At 35.8% G+C, this 17,404-nt stretch overlaps 1 protein-coding gene and 1 long non-coding RNA gene across 2 annotated transcripts in view; one reads left to right on the forward strand and one right to left on the reverse strand.

Annotated features, from left to right (window-relative positions):
- Window positions 1–17,404, forward strand: part of Ziz (dedicator of cytokinesis protein Ziz) — a 401,589-nt gene that overhangs the window by 207,685 nt on the left and 176,500 nt on the right. The window contains exons 20-21 of the mRNA XM_081769231.1: window positions 4,087–4,233; window positions 7,697–7,892. Of these exons, the coding sequence (XP_081625357.1) occupies window positions 4,087–4,233; window positions 7,697–7,892 (343 nt within the window). The remainder of the gene's footprint in view (window positions 1–4,086; window positions 4,234–7,696; window positions 7,893–17,404) is intronic.
- Window positions 9,567–10,933, reverse strand: LOC145693336 (uncharacterized). Its single transcript, XR_014132745.1, has 2 exons — window positions 10,508–10,933; window positions 9,567–10,154 (listed from the first exon to the last, which is right to left on the reverse strand). It is a non-coding gene; the product is annotated as an uncharacterized LOC145693336 (long non-coding RNA).

Below are 17,404 nucleotides of genomic sequence, written 5' to 3' on the forward strand. Positions count from 1 at the left end.
TGAAAGCATTTACTATCTCTGCTTAAAGCTGTCACGAATTGTTTCATTAAACCTAGTTTTCTATGTAACGGTGGCAACAGTATTTTAGAGGGATCAACCAATGGAAATGAAACAATCTTCTTTTTGCCAGTTATAAAAGTACTTCTGAATGGCCACTGCTTTCAAACCCAATGTTCAGTTCTTGCTCTGGAGTCCCACTCACACAAAAAGCAAGGATATTTTGTGTAGCCTGCTTGGCCTAGCAATATTCCAATGACTTTGAAATCCCCCCACACACACCACTCATAATGCTTGTACTGCACCTTTTCCAGCAGAAATTGAAGGCTTTCGTATGTTTCTTTCATAGTCACTGAATGTGCTATTGGAATGGACGGATGGACGTTAGTGTTGTGTAATAAAACACCTTTTAAGCTGGATTTGCTGGACTTTATGAACAGCCTCCATTCTCCTGAATTGCAATTGATGTTGTAGAATTTCATGACTGCCGGAATGTCTCGACAATATACCAAACCATTTTCCTCTGCAAAAAGCGGAACTAATTTTGCCTCTCGGTGTTTGTACCAGGAGAATCTCGTATTCGAACCCAATAAATTGTTTTCATAAAGTCGCGATCCTAACAATTCTGTTGCGTCTTTAGGTAAATTAAGGTCACAAACCAAATCTTTTTTTTTTTTTTTTTTTTTACCAGCGTAGGATTACTAACAGTGTTGCCAGCGTGGCCGGAAATTCAAAAAAATTAACATATTTTACAACTTTTTCGACTTTCTTCTTCCTTTTCTTCTACGAACGGGAGCCAGGGTTACCGAACATATTTCGTTGGATTCCCTATTCTATTACCTTTCCAACAAGGTGTCGATCATGTCTCTGTGACAATTAGGAGTCGCCAGGGGTAACAACGCGAATGTTTAGGAACCACTAAATTTTATAAACAGTGGTTGCACTTTGATTTTTTCCTCGCTTCCTATTGTAGCTACGGCTTTGGTTTTTCTATATGGTTGATATGACTATGTAATAAACTCGTATTAATTTTTTTACCAACGTAGAATAACTAACAGTGTTGCCAGCGTGGCCGGAAATTCAAAAAATGACATGTTTTACAAATATTTCGAATTTCTTCTTCTTCTTCTACGAATGGGAGCTCAGATGCACCAAACATAGCTTGTTGCATTACTTGTTCTATTAGCTTTCCAATACGGGGTCCTTCATGTCTCTGCAACGATTAGGAGAGGCACCAGGGATGACAACGTCAAGATATGAATTCCCTGACAGGCGTCTACAGGTTAAAATATAAGTTTTTTTTTTTTTTTTTTTTCAATTTTGACATTTTCATGATTTGTGAAAAAACCTGACGTGATACACAACTTTGAAGGTCATTTTCGTAATCTACAGAAAAAATCTATTCGGATACACCATTTTATTTCAAAACAACAGAAAAAAGTTGAAAATTTGCAGATCAGTGTAATTGTTGTCCCAAAAATCTCTTAACAGAGTAAGAATATGGACGGCATTTGTACCGCTTGGAGATTCAGAGTCACTTTACAAGAATGCCAAGCAATCTTTACACGCAACAAGTTGTTTACTTGCACTGTGAAGCAAGTAGCCACACAAATAATAAATTAATTATTCCCTCTTACGGTTGTGCTCTGATCACTAGCGGATAAATTAAAAGGATCTAAATACGGTTCAACGTCAGTTAGTGTATTTGATTTCTTTATTTGAACTTGAATGCCTTCCTTTATGTCCTTGCTTTTGTTTATCTCCATTTGAGCCATAAATCTTATCTGATGCGTAAAGGATGCATCAACGGAATCTTCACAATTTGTTTTTAAAGAAAGTGCTTCTTTCACGAGTACGTATGTGGACTGAAGCAGGTGAAGGTGAAAGAAATCAATTGATGTCGGTTGATCATCACTACTTAAACCATATATAAGACCAAAATGTCTTTCAGCAATATCTTGATTAAATTAGGTATTAAAACATATTCGTAGCCTGAGGGCCAAACCAATTGACACAATTCAATAGTTCTTTTAACTGTCATTCGAAAGGATTCTAAAGTTTGTTTGGATGCAGAGATGTCTAAACATTGAAGAATTTCGAAGAAACGTATCAATGCATTGTGAAGTTTGTCACCTTTCCGAAGACCTTCTATTAAACGTTTGGAATATAATGTATCAAACACTTGATTTATGTCTTGCGTGAATAATTCTGTTTCCTCGCTGCTTTTGAAGCCGGACACTCCAAATCTCCGTAAAACTTCATACCTGTTGCAGCTGTTCTACTGAAAAGCTGTGTGGCTAATTTTACGGTCATCTGAAATGCCTTAGGGTTTATGTGAGAGGAAGTTAATTTCGGAACTACTCTTTTACTAGTGTGTGATTTGGTCTCGGAATCATATAGTTTTCTGTAGTAATCAAACCGCACAGAATGACCATGTAAATTACACTTCCAAAGTTTTGAAAATTATTCCTAATACATTTGATGATACGACAAATGTTTCCCACAGCAAAAATTTGTCTATTGGCATCGCAGGGATTAGAAATGAAATAACTTACATTGCCTAAATTTCCTGAAGTTCCTAAATTTTTCCAAGCCTTTATGTTTGGTTGACTACCATCGGATGTGAAAGCCACTACCCTGACGTTATTATTTTCTAATTGAATAATAACTTGTAAAATGATTTTTGCAAGCGTATAACCCTCAGTGGCATTTTTGCTTAAGTAAGTTGTGATAGGTTGCACCCACGATTTCATAAGAGTAGCAAGGAGAAATACTGAAGCCCTATCGCCTAAAACATTCTTATATTCTTCTTTCGTGAATTTATCCATGTTTACGAAACCATCGAAACTCACTTGCTAAAATTGCATCTAATATCGTCACGTAATTTCACTTCATGAAACATCAGAACACAATTACGACCGTTTTCGTCACTATCTTACATGTCCTTAGCTATAGTTGAGAGAGCATGTGGATTTATACCATAATTACACTTGAGACCGTGCAATAATTTACGTGATAAAGAAGCGGAAGGCAACGGTAACAATTGATGATTCACATAATGTTCATACCCTTTCCTCAATTTTATTAAAAAGGGCAGACTATCTAAAATGAATTCTGATTCATAGCACATTCCGCATTTCTTTGATTCACTTTTGTTTGTTATGGTACGAACGACTAGTTTTTGTTTGTCCGGTACACTTTCCGTTTTGTATTGTCTTATAGGTAATTCGTAATTTTTCAGTTTCTTCGACATAATCACGTCGCATCTTCTAGTTTCGAGTGAGCATGTGTTTTAATCGTTTAACTTCCCTGCGAAGACGCATCACTTCATTTGCTAGGTTATTTGAATTACTCGCATTTGAACTATCTTCGGCACTATAAGCCCCTGCTGTCGCACTATCTAGTTCTGGGTTCGAAATTACTTCCGATTTCTTTTTCTTCCAAGGTGAAGGGGCACCGACGTTTGACGGGGATTTTTCGTTTACGTGGATCGAAACTTAAATAACGGGATCCCGGAAAAATTATGCGGCACAACATTTGGGGTTAGTTTCCACTTGTCACACTTTATTTCCACTGGTCTCCCATCTACTGTAATAAAATAAAATTAAAAAAAAAAAAAAAAAAATCTTTTACTAGCATGTCATCACAAATGTATATCACAGACGCGATCATTCAGGGTTAACGCATGGTCACTTCTAGGAGTTTTTCTCTTCCATTCGCCTAAACAATATTTTGGAGGTCTAAAGAATGCCTACCATCGCCTTTAGTATGTCCTGACTTACAACCTGGCATGATTAAAAAAAAAAAAAAAAAAAAAAAAAAAAGATTGAAGAAAAAAAACTCACAAAAACCTCACCGGCCTGAAATTATAACTTTATATTTTTCCTCCGTTTTCACCAAACAAACGGCGAGCTGCATAGTGTTGGAATTTGAAACTTGTCGAGTTTAACAACGGGATCTTATATGGAAGGTCCGTCACTTGTAATTTAAAACACCCTGACTCAAGTGATGTGATATTGGGAAATAAGCTGGAATTGTATGCGTATGTGTGTACTTCTGCTTCAAACTTATTTCTTCCTTTCGTTTCAGATGCACAGAAATGAAAGATTTTCTGCAGATTACCTCTTCCGGATTCAAAATTTGTTGAAAGTGTTATGTCCATACATCATTCAAAAGTACAAAGAACTCCCAACGGAAACTCAGGAACTTAACACAAGCATTGCCAACTTTCTTAAAGTAAGTGGACTCCAATGTAGAATTCTCCCAGTGACCACCCATCTTAATGAACGTTTCTTACAGGAACCGATGTGAAATTTCTTATAGTTGATGTATTGTCAGAATGTATCGATTACAAGTAAAAACTAGGAAGAAAGTAATCGTTATCCTTAATTTGTAAGTTGTAAAGTTGTAAGTATATCTTCTTGTATTCATTTCTCGTAATGCATCATTCATGAATTTACCAGATAATGCACCAGCTTTCTAGTAGTTGAAATGAATGAAGTTTTACGTCCCACAATTATGCCGGTTAGGCTAAAGACGATGAGAGATGAGTGAAATGGTGGAATGAAGAAAGTGTGAGGAAACGGGAGAACCCGAGAAAGCTCACGAGCACGGTGTTTGTCCACCACAAAGTCCACACGGCGCGAGCTGGGATCAAACCAGGGACGCCAAGCACCGGAGGTGAACGCTCTACCACTGAGCCACCGCGCCCCCCTTTCTAGTAGTTGATCTCCCTTCGTAAAATAAGAGATAAAAAGTACTAACGTAAAGTATAGGAAGTTACTGTATCGTGATTCCGTATTCAAATCTGCGTAAGTAAATATTGTGATCCGAAAAATACTTTCCGGTATTTGTAGATGATTTAGAGAACAAAGAAACATATTTTTAGAAAGCTAAAATTTTTAAACGTGAAGATAATAGTAAAAACAAATTATTCGGGACATGTATATAGGCATGAACGAATTTAAAAAAGGTGTATATATTAAAGAAAGCGGACGCCACAGTTCTCACAGGTACGGATAGTATTTTGATTAGATGGAAAGATTTCTGTGACAGTTTTCTTAGCATGTAGTCAAAAAATAATGTACGTTGAGAACGTGAAATGCATACAGCAGAACCGTATATTCCAGAGCCTTTTTTTTTTCTTTTTTTCACAAAATTATACTATATTAAAGAGTAGAAAACAAGCATTCATTTATTTTTGCAAATGCTCAGTTTTTATTTTTGCGGGCGTTTTGTATAGGTTCATAAGCGTATTTTGCACTTAACAAAGGTTTGCTCTAAACGCACGCTGTAGCTCCATTTATATATATATATATATAAAGATATTGGTTTTAAATAAATAAAAACACTTGAAAATGAATTAAATGTACATTTTATGTCAAGTGCACTTTTAAGCCTACTACACAACAAATATCTGTAAAATATTGTTGAAACTTAAAGTTTTTGAAAAGCAAATTCTTATTTTTTATATTAAAAAGTTCAAATAAAAAGTAAGACTTTTTTTTTTTTTTTTTTTTTTTTACGATACAGGCTTCGTAGTACACTGCTTCCTAAAGAAATTCGATACGTGAGTTTTTTTCTGCAATCTTAGCAATTTTTCGAAAATCAGCTAGTAGAACCTGAAATACCTCAGTAGGGACACACTTGAAAAATCTCAAATTTTCACAAAATAATTGTCATTTGCGTAGTAATAAGTGTTAAATTTGGTCATTGAAATTTGACTTGCGTTATTATTATTATTATTATTATTATTATTATTATTATTATTATTATTATTATTATTATTATTATTATTATTATTAATAATAATAATAACATTTTAATGTGGCTAAATTTGGCGTATTAGCATCTAAAGTACATTTAAACTGATGGTTCATTCTACCACTAAACCATATGTGTTAATAATAAAATATATGTAGGTAGATTCAATTGTGGATGTTGTTTTATTGTAATAATATTTTACTGGAACAAACTAATAGTTAATTGCATTCTAAAGAAAATAATTACTTTTAAAAAACAAAAGCTGTTTTGTCTTAAGTGGTTTGTGAACTTACGAAATTCATAAAATAGTCGAAACAACTTTATTAATAGGAGGTCCTATTCAGCTTACTTGTTTTTCATAGAAGTAAAGTTGTCTCGACTGCTTCCTAAATTGAACAAGCTCAGAACTACATAAGACAAAACAGCGTTTATTTTTCAATAATTATTTCCTTCAAAACATAGTTAACAATTAGTTTGTCTCGATAATATATTATTACAAAAAACAACATCCAAATTGAATTGAACTATATGTTTTAATACCTAACATATGTACTCTAGTTGGTAATTAACCGAATTGAGCCATATTAAAAACACAAGTCAGAAAATAGTTAAGTCTGAATGGTCAAATTTTAATTACTTGTTACTGAACAAATGATAATTGTTTGTGAAAATTTGAGAGCATTCAGCTGTGTCCCTTTTCAGATTATATGTTTAGTAGCTGATTTTTTTTTTTTTTTAAATCACAGTGTTCAATGACTCTCAGGAATCAAACTTTTTTTTTTTTTTTAGGAAGTAGTATAGCACGAAACCTATATATAGAAAAAAATGAACAATAAATCTTTTTTTGATATTTTTAATTTGAAAAAATAAGCAATTTGCGTTTTTTCATATTTTAACTTTCAACACGGTTTTAAAGGTATTTGTATTGTACAGGGTGGTTAAAGAGTTCCTTTACACCTGCACTTATTTCATCCCTTCACTAATAACATTTAACGCTTTCTGGTTGACTTGCAGGGTAAACGCATCACTGACGCACTAACTTCTCCACAGTTTCCTTTTGGGTTGATGAACGACGTGAACGAGGGGCATCTGAAACACGTTCATGACGATTTGGTAGTTCCTTACCTAATCGTTCACGAAACCTATCCATCACCTGTCGTATATTTTTGTTGTTGTGCCTCTTCTTATGGAGCTACACACTTGCTACTAAGCGCCCCTTCAAAATGAAGTTACTGGTACCTGCCATTGTTGTTCACGAAACATGTAAATGCGAGACAATGAACTGTTCAACGCACAGACTTTATTCTCCTTGCTCCCTGGACAGTTACTTGGCATTTCAGGAGAATAGCACTGTTGAACATCTTACATTGTTACACATATTTAGTTCAGGTGTAAAAGAAATTTCTAACCATCCTGTAATAGGCTTAAATGTGCAGTGGGCATAAGGTGTTGGCTATTTAAGTCCTTTTCACGTTTCTTTCTTTTTTCTTTCTTTCTTTTCTTTCTCTCTCTCTCTCTCTCTCTCAGTGAGTAAATAAGTGAGTGAGTCACCGCAGACGTTTGTAAAGTGCAAATACGCTTACTCACCTAGACAAAATGGGCGCTAAACGAAAACTGGACATTTAGAAAAAAGAATTAGCCCTCTCCCTTAAGAATGCAGCCACAAATTAGATTTGTAGGAGAGAATTGGTGTTTTATGTGCGTAAAAATCACACGCTGTTGGTTTCCAGTTCATTTAGCAGTAATATACAGAGCTCGTCATGTTTTTTTAACTAAAATCATTCTAGAAACCCACCATCCGATAAGAGTTCTCAGGGAATGTACATATATAAAAATCTTAATGATTGTTTATCTGAACAAAAAATTTGCCAAACTTTATCTATATTAAAGCAGTTTTAATCGTACCAAAAGTTTGTTTCTTTTCATTTCTTTCTAGAAGTGTCTTAACTTCATGGATCGTGGTTTTGTATTCAAACTAATCAATTCGTACATGGATAAATTTAATCCCGGAGACCCCAAAACATTGTATGATTACAAATTTGCTTTTCTGCAAATTATCTGTTCTCACGAACATTTCATATCTTTCAATCTGCCAATGAGTCATGCAAGATTAGGAGCCAAAGCTAGAAATGGTAAGTATCACAAATAATTTTTGTGTAACTTAAGGTAACATATATCGCACCCTTTCGATAAAAGTGGTACAAGTCAAAAAACCTTAAGGTCCAAGCTCGTATCCCTCACGAGAAAAATGACATAACGCGAAGTTTATCTTTTTTTGTTTTAATATACTCTGATTTTGGGATAATTTTAAAGCTATATTTACAACATTTTGCACATAAAAGACAAAACCAATGTGATTATAAAATAATTTTAAAATAAGTTACGAATTATGTAATTTTTTTCTCGAGGGATACGAGCTTGGACCTTAAGGTTTTTTGACTTGTGTCACTTTTGTCGAAAAGGTGTGATATATATGTAGTGTAAAATCTAAAAAATTAGGAGTGAATGTTACTTTGTGTTTTCAATACTTAAACGTTATCTAGATTATAACACCCCTCTAACTCAATGTATTCTATATAAAAATAGTACAATAGTTTAACAGTATGCTTGTAACAAATTCAACTATGCAAGACTATTATTTATTTATTTATTTATTTATTTTGAATAGGGTCCTTCAGTTGCTATTGCTGATTCCTTTGTCATATTCATTGAACATTTAAGAAAATGTGTATAATTCTCAAGAAATTTCGCTTTTGTAAAGTTTAACATCGATTTGTTTACAAGTACAGATAATGTAATGAAATATATTAGACAGTGCATTGAAATGAAAGAAAGGGGTTTGCTGGTAATTTTCTCAGCACCCACATTATAACATCAAACATGTAGGCTACTTGAACACATACCTTGAGTGCATAGATACCCATATGTACCTGTGTACACCTTAGAAATGTATCCTTTCCTACATTTTAATTGATACATATCATCACTCACGAATTAGCCCCCAGATGTAGTTCCCCATCATGTTCTCGTTATATTGCCCTTGATAACGGCGTTCGAAAGTCATAATGTCTACTGAAAGCGCTCACCGTGCTCCTCTGAATACGCACCCATATTTTTCTTAAAGCTGTCCAAATGAAAGAAAGAACATGTAACTTAAGTTACATCCTACAACCCATTTTGCCATAGTTTGTTACCTTGTTATTTACAAGCTTCACATAATTTTCATCTCTGTAATTTCCTAAGTAACACTGAATGACCGCCACACGGCTGCTCCAGGCTTCTCTTTCAATCTCAGCAGCAGCGTGGAGAACTCCGTGAACTGGATCATTTTCCTAACTTGCGGCCCTATAAACACTCCAGCCTCCACCTTAGCACGTGATAGCTGCGGAAACATGTCTTGTAAAAACTTGAATCCATTAAAATCCTTATCCAAAGCTTACACAACTTGCTTGATAAGCCAAGTTTATTTTGTAGAGGGGGTAACAACGCATTTTAGGGTTCAGAAGTGACTCATTTTACGGTGTGTGTCCCCACAGAGTACTCCTCCTGTTGTGGCCAGTACTTCCTGCGGTGGTGGGCATCGGTCTCCCTACTGTCCCATAAACAGAGATAACACGGAAATTTCATGAAACTGCCCTGCAAATCCATCAGTAAGGCAATGATTTTGAAATCCTCTTATTACTTGCCACCCATATTTTGTATACTGCAAATTGTCTAATAAGGTCTTCAAGCTGTGAAAGTCTTCCTTCATAGAGACGGAATGTGCCATAAGAATAGACGTGTGCCTGTTTCTATTGTGCAAAAGCATAGCCTTCAGCAGACTTCTAAACAAGCTGCCCATAACAAAGGCCAGTCTTTTGGGATGCAGGGTATCTGTAAAGCACTTATATCTTGGCAGAAACACAGTCCATCTTTCATGCAAAAGAATTTGGAAAATTGTTCGTGCCGTCTCCTTTAAGCTGGTACATTTACTGATTTATCAACTATGTTTCACTGCTTTAGCCTGGAAACAAAAGAGTTCGCCACCGTCTTTAATCAGATCTCGAACGAGATCTTTCAAATCTCCGTGGTTAGGATAGTGTGGTTGTCTATTAGACGTATCTTCGTGGTTCATATCTGCAATGTTCTTATCACTATCAGATTACACTTCCTGTTCTTCACACAGGCGTATTTTTCACGGGAGGAGTGGGAATGAGTAACTCGTCTGAATATGGAATTGGCGCGATTGGAGAGGGATTGTTAAGGTAGAAGAAGGGTGAATTGATTTCTTGTCTCTCTACGACGCACCGATGGATCTACCATACAAAAGTAACAATTTGTAGTGTGGTCTGTTGGCTGCCTCCAAACTCTGGGAGTAGCGAACCTCATTGATCTTCGTTCGCCTCTATGCCAACCTGAAAAAATATAAATATTTCTAAATACTTATGCAAAATAATAAGTAAAAAATGAAAAGTACCACAGTTCTTTATGTAATGTTGTTAAACTTTTCAAAACAATGATATTCAAGGACGTACATTGCATACAGTATTTGCAAGATTAAAATAGAGAAAAAAGTAGTAAGTTTTAAGAAAAATGAGTAAATGTAATAGAACTATGATTGTACTGTTAAGCATATGGAGGACTTTAGCAATGCTGTTTATCCACATTAGGTATGTTATATGAGGTGAACACTCATTTCAATGGCATTTCCAAATTGATTAAAAGAATGTCCTGATGTGTAACGTAAAATAAGCAGTATCGTAAATACCTTCCAATGTTCTTTTGCACAGCTCACAAACCACATGGGGGACCCATGATTTATCTCGATCATCCATGCCATTCCAAAGTAGCCTTTATAGGCCTCACAAAATTTCTAGAACGTTTGCAGTCGATAACTTTTGTTCTTCTCCTTATGAATTCTCCACAAACATAAGAGAATGAATGATCTCGACGCCATGTCTGAAATATTACAAATTAGTATATAGGTTTTGTTGCTGATATGTACATTTTAACATGTGAAACAAGTGAAATTCATAGAGCGATTGTATTACTAGTATTCATATTTCATAGAGTAAAACAGTGATGTACATTAAATTACTTGGCAGGAGAAAATTGGCATAGGTTGGTAACCCTCTTATGTGAAGAAATTGTGTTCCCCACTACTATGGGTCTTCATTATCTTTTGTTTGCTCAATCCGCTGAATGTATACGTTTTACGAACAATTTTAATAAGAAAGGCTTACGGTGGCACAATCCAGTATAAACAAGATATCCTAGGCTTATAAGTATATACAGGGTGTTCCAGAGCGACCCAGACACTACCTTTTTCTCGAGAACGGTACATGCTATCAAGTTGAAATAAAAAATTGCATAACAAATGTGGGTCCAAAGAATCCGTAGAAATTATTTACAAAATTCCGAAAGCCCCCATTTGTGGTGTAATGGGGGAGTACATGCCCCGTTCTTGCGATTTTCAAATGGGAACGATATGTTTCGAATGCACATTCGAAAAGATGGGGTGAAAATAAGGTTGCCCTACGAAATATTTGTCCGTACTACCTACCGTTTTCCCTGTACTTTTTTTAAATGAAGGTGTACGAAATAGAGTATACGGAGTTTACTAATTAAGATAATGTAAGCACCGTCATAGTTTCGGGAAGTTCAAGACCCACGCTTTCCAGTGATATGCCACATGGTGATTCAGGGTCTAAAAAAGGAAAGGGGGTTTGCGTGACCCATAAAAAGGTCTCCAAATTAAGGTCAGAACTCAAAAATTTCAAATGGAAAGGGGGATCGAGTAATACCTCGTTGCGAAAGTCTCTGCAAATGCTAAAAGAATTCGAACACGATTTTGGAATCCACTAACCACTTTCAACATGGCGACCATAACAATATCGAAACCCTGAATTTCTGATTCGTCATGAAGAAATAGTGTAACTTGGTCCGTCCTTAACACTTCTTTCAGGCTTAGCACTGGCAACGATTTTTACTCACAATAAGGAAGTCGTTGGCGTGTTTAACGGCTGCTTCGCCAACTGAAAAGGTCCTTCATTGTACAGAAAATGATTGCCACAACGTTTCTTGACAAAAGATAGTACATTTGTTTTGAGTAAAATAAAAAGAAAAACGAAACACAATGAGAAACGAATGATGAACGAAAACGAAAAGAATAGGTAAAGCACTGATTTCGATGCACATTTACCAACTTATAATAGATGTTCGAAATGCCTGCCCTGTGCCTCCATGCATTTCTGCACACGGTAACTGAAATTATTCTGTGTCGCAATAATTTTCTCCTCACTAACCTGCCTGCATGCAGCAACTATGCGCTCCACCATATTGTCCCTCGTGGCGCGATGCTGATTTACGATTTCTTTAAGTCGTCCCCATAGATAATAATCTAAACATGTTAAATCTGGTGACATGGGAGGTCAGGGCACAGGTCCACCCCTACCTACCCAGCGACCACGAAACATTGCATTCACCTGATTCCTCGCTGTCAGTTCAAAATGTGCTGGGCAACCATCTTGTTGTAGCCACCTGTGTGTCCTGATGTGTAAGGGGACGTCTTAGAGAAGAATGGGTAATTGTTCTTGCAGAACTGTACGGTAAACAGCATCCAAAGACACGCTTCAAAAAAATAAGGTCCAAGTATTCTTCCGTCGATGATTCCATACCACACATTCACAGACCATCTCCGTTGATGATCAACCTCTTGCATCCACTGTGGGTTTACGGCGACCCAATAATGCATGTTGTGACGATTTACGTGACCATCACTTTTAAATGTAGCCTCATCAGACCAGAATACTATTTCATCAAAGAATCGAACATTTGCATGCACTTGAACTTGATACCACATGCAAAAGTCGAGCCTGCTTTCAAAAACAGGACCCTGTAGCTCTGAATGCAAGGAAATATGGAATAGATTAAATCCTTCAAAATCCTTGACACCGTACTTGCGCTGACACCAGAATCACGAGCAACTTGCCTGATACTCGTGTGAGGATTAATATGGAAGGCTGCAAGTACATCAGTAGACCTATTATCTCGAACAAGCCGAGCTATGCGTTCATTCCTGTGACTGCTACAAGGCTGAACATTTCCACTTCTGCGTAGACGTTCGGAAAGGTTGCGAAACACATGTCTTGAACGACGTTCCCGATCGGGATACCTAGCAGCATACACACGAGCAGCAGCAGAACTATTTCGTTGGCACTCACCCAACACCATGAGCATATCAAATGCTTCTTCGTTTGTGAAAGGCATTTCAACTTATATGCAACGATTTGCCAATGCGAAGTAATTGACGGAAATGCACACGACCACGAGGAATGTACGTTAACAAATCCAGACTTTTCACACAATCCCTTCGACGACGCAACGTCTTGCAACAGACAACGGTGAATGAGACCAAGATTGGAGTGGCGTATTCATGTTATCAGTGGAATTACACTAGAACTGGCAGAAGAACTAGGGACACCACCACCTGTGCGACATAACTTGCGTTGAACCGGGCAGCGTGAAAAGTTTACGGGCAGTCGAATGGAACTTGCTTCTATGTGGTACTATTACGTGCCCGCCTTTTTTTTTTTTTTTTTGATCAAGTGGGTAACTTCACTAGTACGTTTTATTTCTTCATGACGAACCAGAAATTCAGGGTTTCGATATTGTTATAGCCATGTTGAAAGTGGTTAGTGGATTCCAAAATCGTGTTCAAATTCTTTTAACACTTGCAGAGACCTTTGCAACGAGGTATTACTCGACCCCCCTTTCCATTTGAGATTTTCGAGTTCTAACCTTACTTTGGACCCCCTTTTATGGGTCACGCAGACTCTCTTTCTTGTTTTAGACCCTGAATCACCATGTGGCATATCATTGGAAAGCGTGGGTCTTGCACTTCCCGAAACTGTGACGGTGCTTACATTATCTTAATTAGTAAACTCGGTATACTCTATTTCGCGCACATTATTATTATTATTATTATTATTATTATTATTATTATTATTATTATTATTATTATTATTATTATTATTTTAAAACAATTGATACACGGAAAACGATAGGTAGTGCGGACAAATATTTCGTAGGGCAATCTTATTTTTTCCCCACCTTTTCGAATGTGCATTCGAAACATATCGTTCCCATTTGAAAATCGCATGAACGGGCCATGTGCCCCTCCATTACACCACGAAAGGGGGGCTTTCGGGATTTTGTAAATAATTTCTACGGATTCTTTGGACTCACTCTCGAGAAAAAGGTGGTGTCTGCGTCGCTCTGGAACACCCTGTATATACATACCTTTAAATTCTTACAGATAGGCTTAACACATTCTGCTTGGTGTCACACATGTTGCTTTTACTGCGAACCTTTCAACGAGTGTTGACAGGCTCTTCAATCAAATTTAACTGCAACTTAACGCAGATCAACGTTTCAACCTGCACATAAAATTCATTAATAAAGGTACTTACACTTACTTATTTTCGGTGCAACTACTTACACAAGTGAAATTTCAAGGATAGATGCACCTTTTCTACTTACTTTCAAGATAACAAGACAGGAGATCATTATTATAATACAAGGACAAAATGAGTATTCTATAGTGAATTACACATAGTTGCGTTCTGTATGAAGAGACATTCTTGTATTCCTAGCATCTAAGTAGAGAATTTCTGATTAGCTTTTGCTGTCCATGGTTAGTTTTTAGACGTACATTCTCCTTTTTAATTTAACGTCCCTTTCAGTACAGAGGCTATATGAAACATTGATTTACAGCTTAACACCACCACAGCTTAATTCGAACCACATGAACTTGGAATGGAATCCTGTTGTTCTGTGTCAAAGACGCCGTTATTTTGTGCTTCGTAATTGTGACAACCAAGAAAAAGTTGTAGAAATCTTAAAGTGTGACAGATAACCCTAAACGTCAGATCTAGAAACCAGAGAAACAAGTTCACCTCGATTATCGAGTTGGATTCGAACCATGGAACGAATGAACCAACTAATTCTACATATGCAATACTGTGCAGTTTCAACTCCATCTCTGGTGAAGAAGCGATACTGAAATCCGGGAATTTGATTATCTTTGCTTTTAGATGTTAAATTGTTACTAACAAAAACATATAAATGAAATATATTAGGATCTGGGTTGAAAAGAAAGAAACAAAAAAAATTCAACCATTTGAATACATATGAACCGACTACCTGAATTAGTGATAATTTACATTAATGCAACAAATATCTCTATACGTATAGTTTACAATTCGTCACTTAATTTCATCCATTTTGCACTGTGTATAGCCGTCATAACTATTGATACATCTCGTTTTTCTTCCTCCGAAAACATAATTAACAAACCAAAATCCAGTTAGTCTGACTGGACGGATTCCAGTCGATTCATCCGACCACTTGTTTTGTTACATGCACCACATTCTTCTGTTAGCAGATATTCTGACTTCACTTAATACCCTACTTGCATCTAGTCGACTTACCTGGAACATTACGGTTTTCGATATAATGAGAAACACGAAAATATTACTGTTCATTTTTGTACTTTTATTGGGAATATTTATGTATTTGTCTGATATATTAAACAAATTCATACACCTTGTCATAAACGTATTTGTGCTTTATTTTTGGTGTACTCGACTCAGACAATTTAATCCGTTTTATTTTAAAAGTCTGCTACCTTTAAACAAATAGTGTAAATAATTATAATTGTACGTTCTGGCAACGGATGTATATCAGCAACGAACAGACGAAGCAGCCAGTGGCCTTGGCAATCAATGGCAGCCAATCACAATCGTACTTCTGCTTACGTTACTTTGGCAGGTGGGACTCACGTGAGCAGCGAGAACAAGGAGAAAACGCGAGAGGTAGCCATCATTAGGCGCCAAGAGAGTTACAAGGAAGAGACTCACCTTCTCATCGCTGCTGAAACAACTCACATAAAATGTAATATTGAGCACATCCGTTTGTATTTTCACAATCTAAATACATCAACTCCTTTTGTTGTCATAATATTACCTTTTACTTGTAAAGAAATGTAAGTATAGCGTTAATATTAAATATAATCTCCAATTTGTGTGTATTATTAGCGTTATTCTGACCCGAGAATTGCAGCCTCATGTTCGTTCGCTTTGCTGTGCATGGTACGGAAGTATTGTAAATTATTGTTGTAAGTTGTTTTTCAGATTAAATGATGCTGAAATTTTGTCCTATTCGTAATTTTAAGGTTGTTATTTGAATTTTTGCCCGCGGTGAAAGAAGCTATTCTTTTATAATAACTTGTTTCGTCGTTAACGCTCGGGTGAAAAGTTCGATTAATGACTATCTATTGTAATGTTTGCTTTACTTGGATTATCATCCTATGGAGTAAACATAATGTATCGAATCAGTAACCTTTTTCTTTTTCGTAAATCCTCAGTTTTTGCGTTAATTGGTGTGGGCCTGTAACATGCTTGGCTTCTAGTGAATTCTATAAATTCAACGGAGGCCAGCACACGGATTATTAATAGATATCGTGGGAAATATAATACTAATTTTAAAGCAACAATTTTATTAACATGAAAAAGTATATGCTTTTTTATACACGTTAAACAAGTAGTGAAAATGTAACGAAGAACAACAAGTAATATAAATATGCAATATCGAAATAGTAATTTAAATACGGTATCCTTTATATAATCTAAACCATTAATTTCGTGAAGACTCAAGACTAATAACAGGTTTAATAATTTTAAATGTGAGCACAAATGATTAGTTTGCATAAGGCCTCGTGGCAGGTTAAATTTAGAAGGTTAATATAGACCAAATATATATTTCCATGAGACGTAAATATGCCGGGATGATACCTAAAGACTTCCTTTCCATTTACACATAGTCTAAATAAAATTGAAGAATTACATTTTTATATATTATATCCGTTAAATAGAAGTAAATTATTTATGTCTTTACTCCTTACCTGCGAAATCCAAAGTGAGGCAAAATTCGTAACGGCCCGGCTTAGTTCTCGACCTGGTACCGAAATTGCCCACCAGATGGTAGCTCACTTCAGACATAGGCCTGTCAATTATAGACTATCTCTCCCTCTATGTAGTTTTCATCCTTTGCGCTCTTACAAATGTTCTTATACAATATGCATACAAAATATACATTTATTGGGACTATTACGTTACATAATATATCCTACCCCTCTCTCTATATAGGATACTAACCTTACTACAAAAGGAATAGTCCACAATAAATGGAATATGAATTGTTGACCAAGAATAAATTCTCTACTTACAGTTTTCCAGAATCTTATAATAAACTACTCTCTTACATATTACATCTTATTGCCATGCCTGCTTTACAAGGTATTAGGAAGATATGGTATACTTCTCTCTGCAAAGAAAAAAATAATAAACCCACAGAAAATATCTAACAAAGATTACAAGGTAATATATACATATTAAAATTCATTATTGTTATCAACATAAGGTTTAATATGATTTATGTGTCTCTTAATGATAACACTAGGTTGATCACATTTTCTTAACCAAAGAGTGTTTAACGTAGGTTTATTAATGACCTCAAATGGCCCATAAAATAAGGGGGATAATTTAGGTGTATAATGTTTAATTAAGGAAGCCTTTTGAAATTTCCTAACCAATACTTTCTGACC

This window comes from Thermobia domestica, chromosome 8, assembly GCF_964235325.1.
Source record: "Thermobia domestica chromosome 8, izTheDome1.hap1.1, whole genome shotgun sequence".
Taxonomy (NCBI): Eukaryota; Metazoa; Arthropoda; class Insecta; order Zygentoma; family Lepismatidae; genus Thermobia; species Thermobia domestica.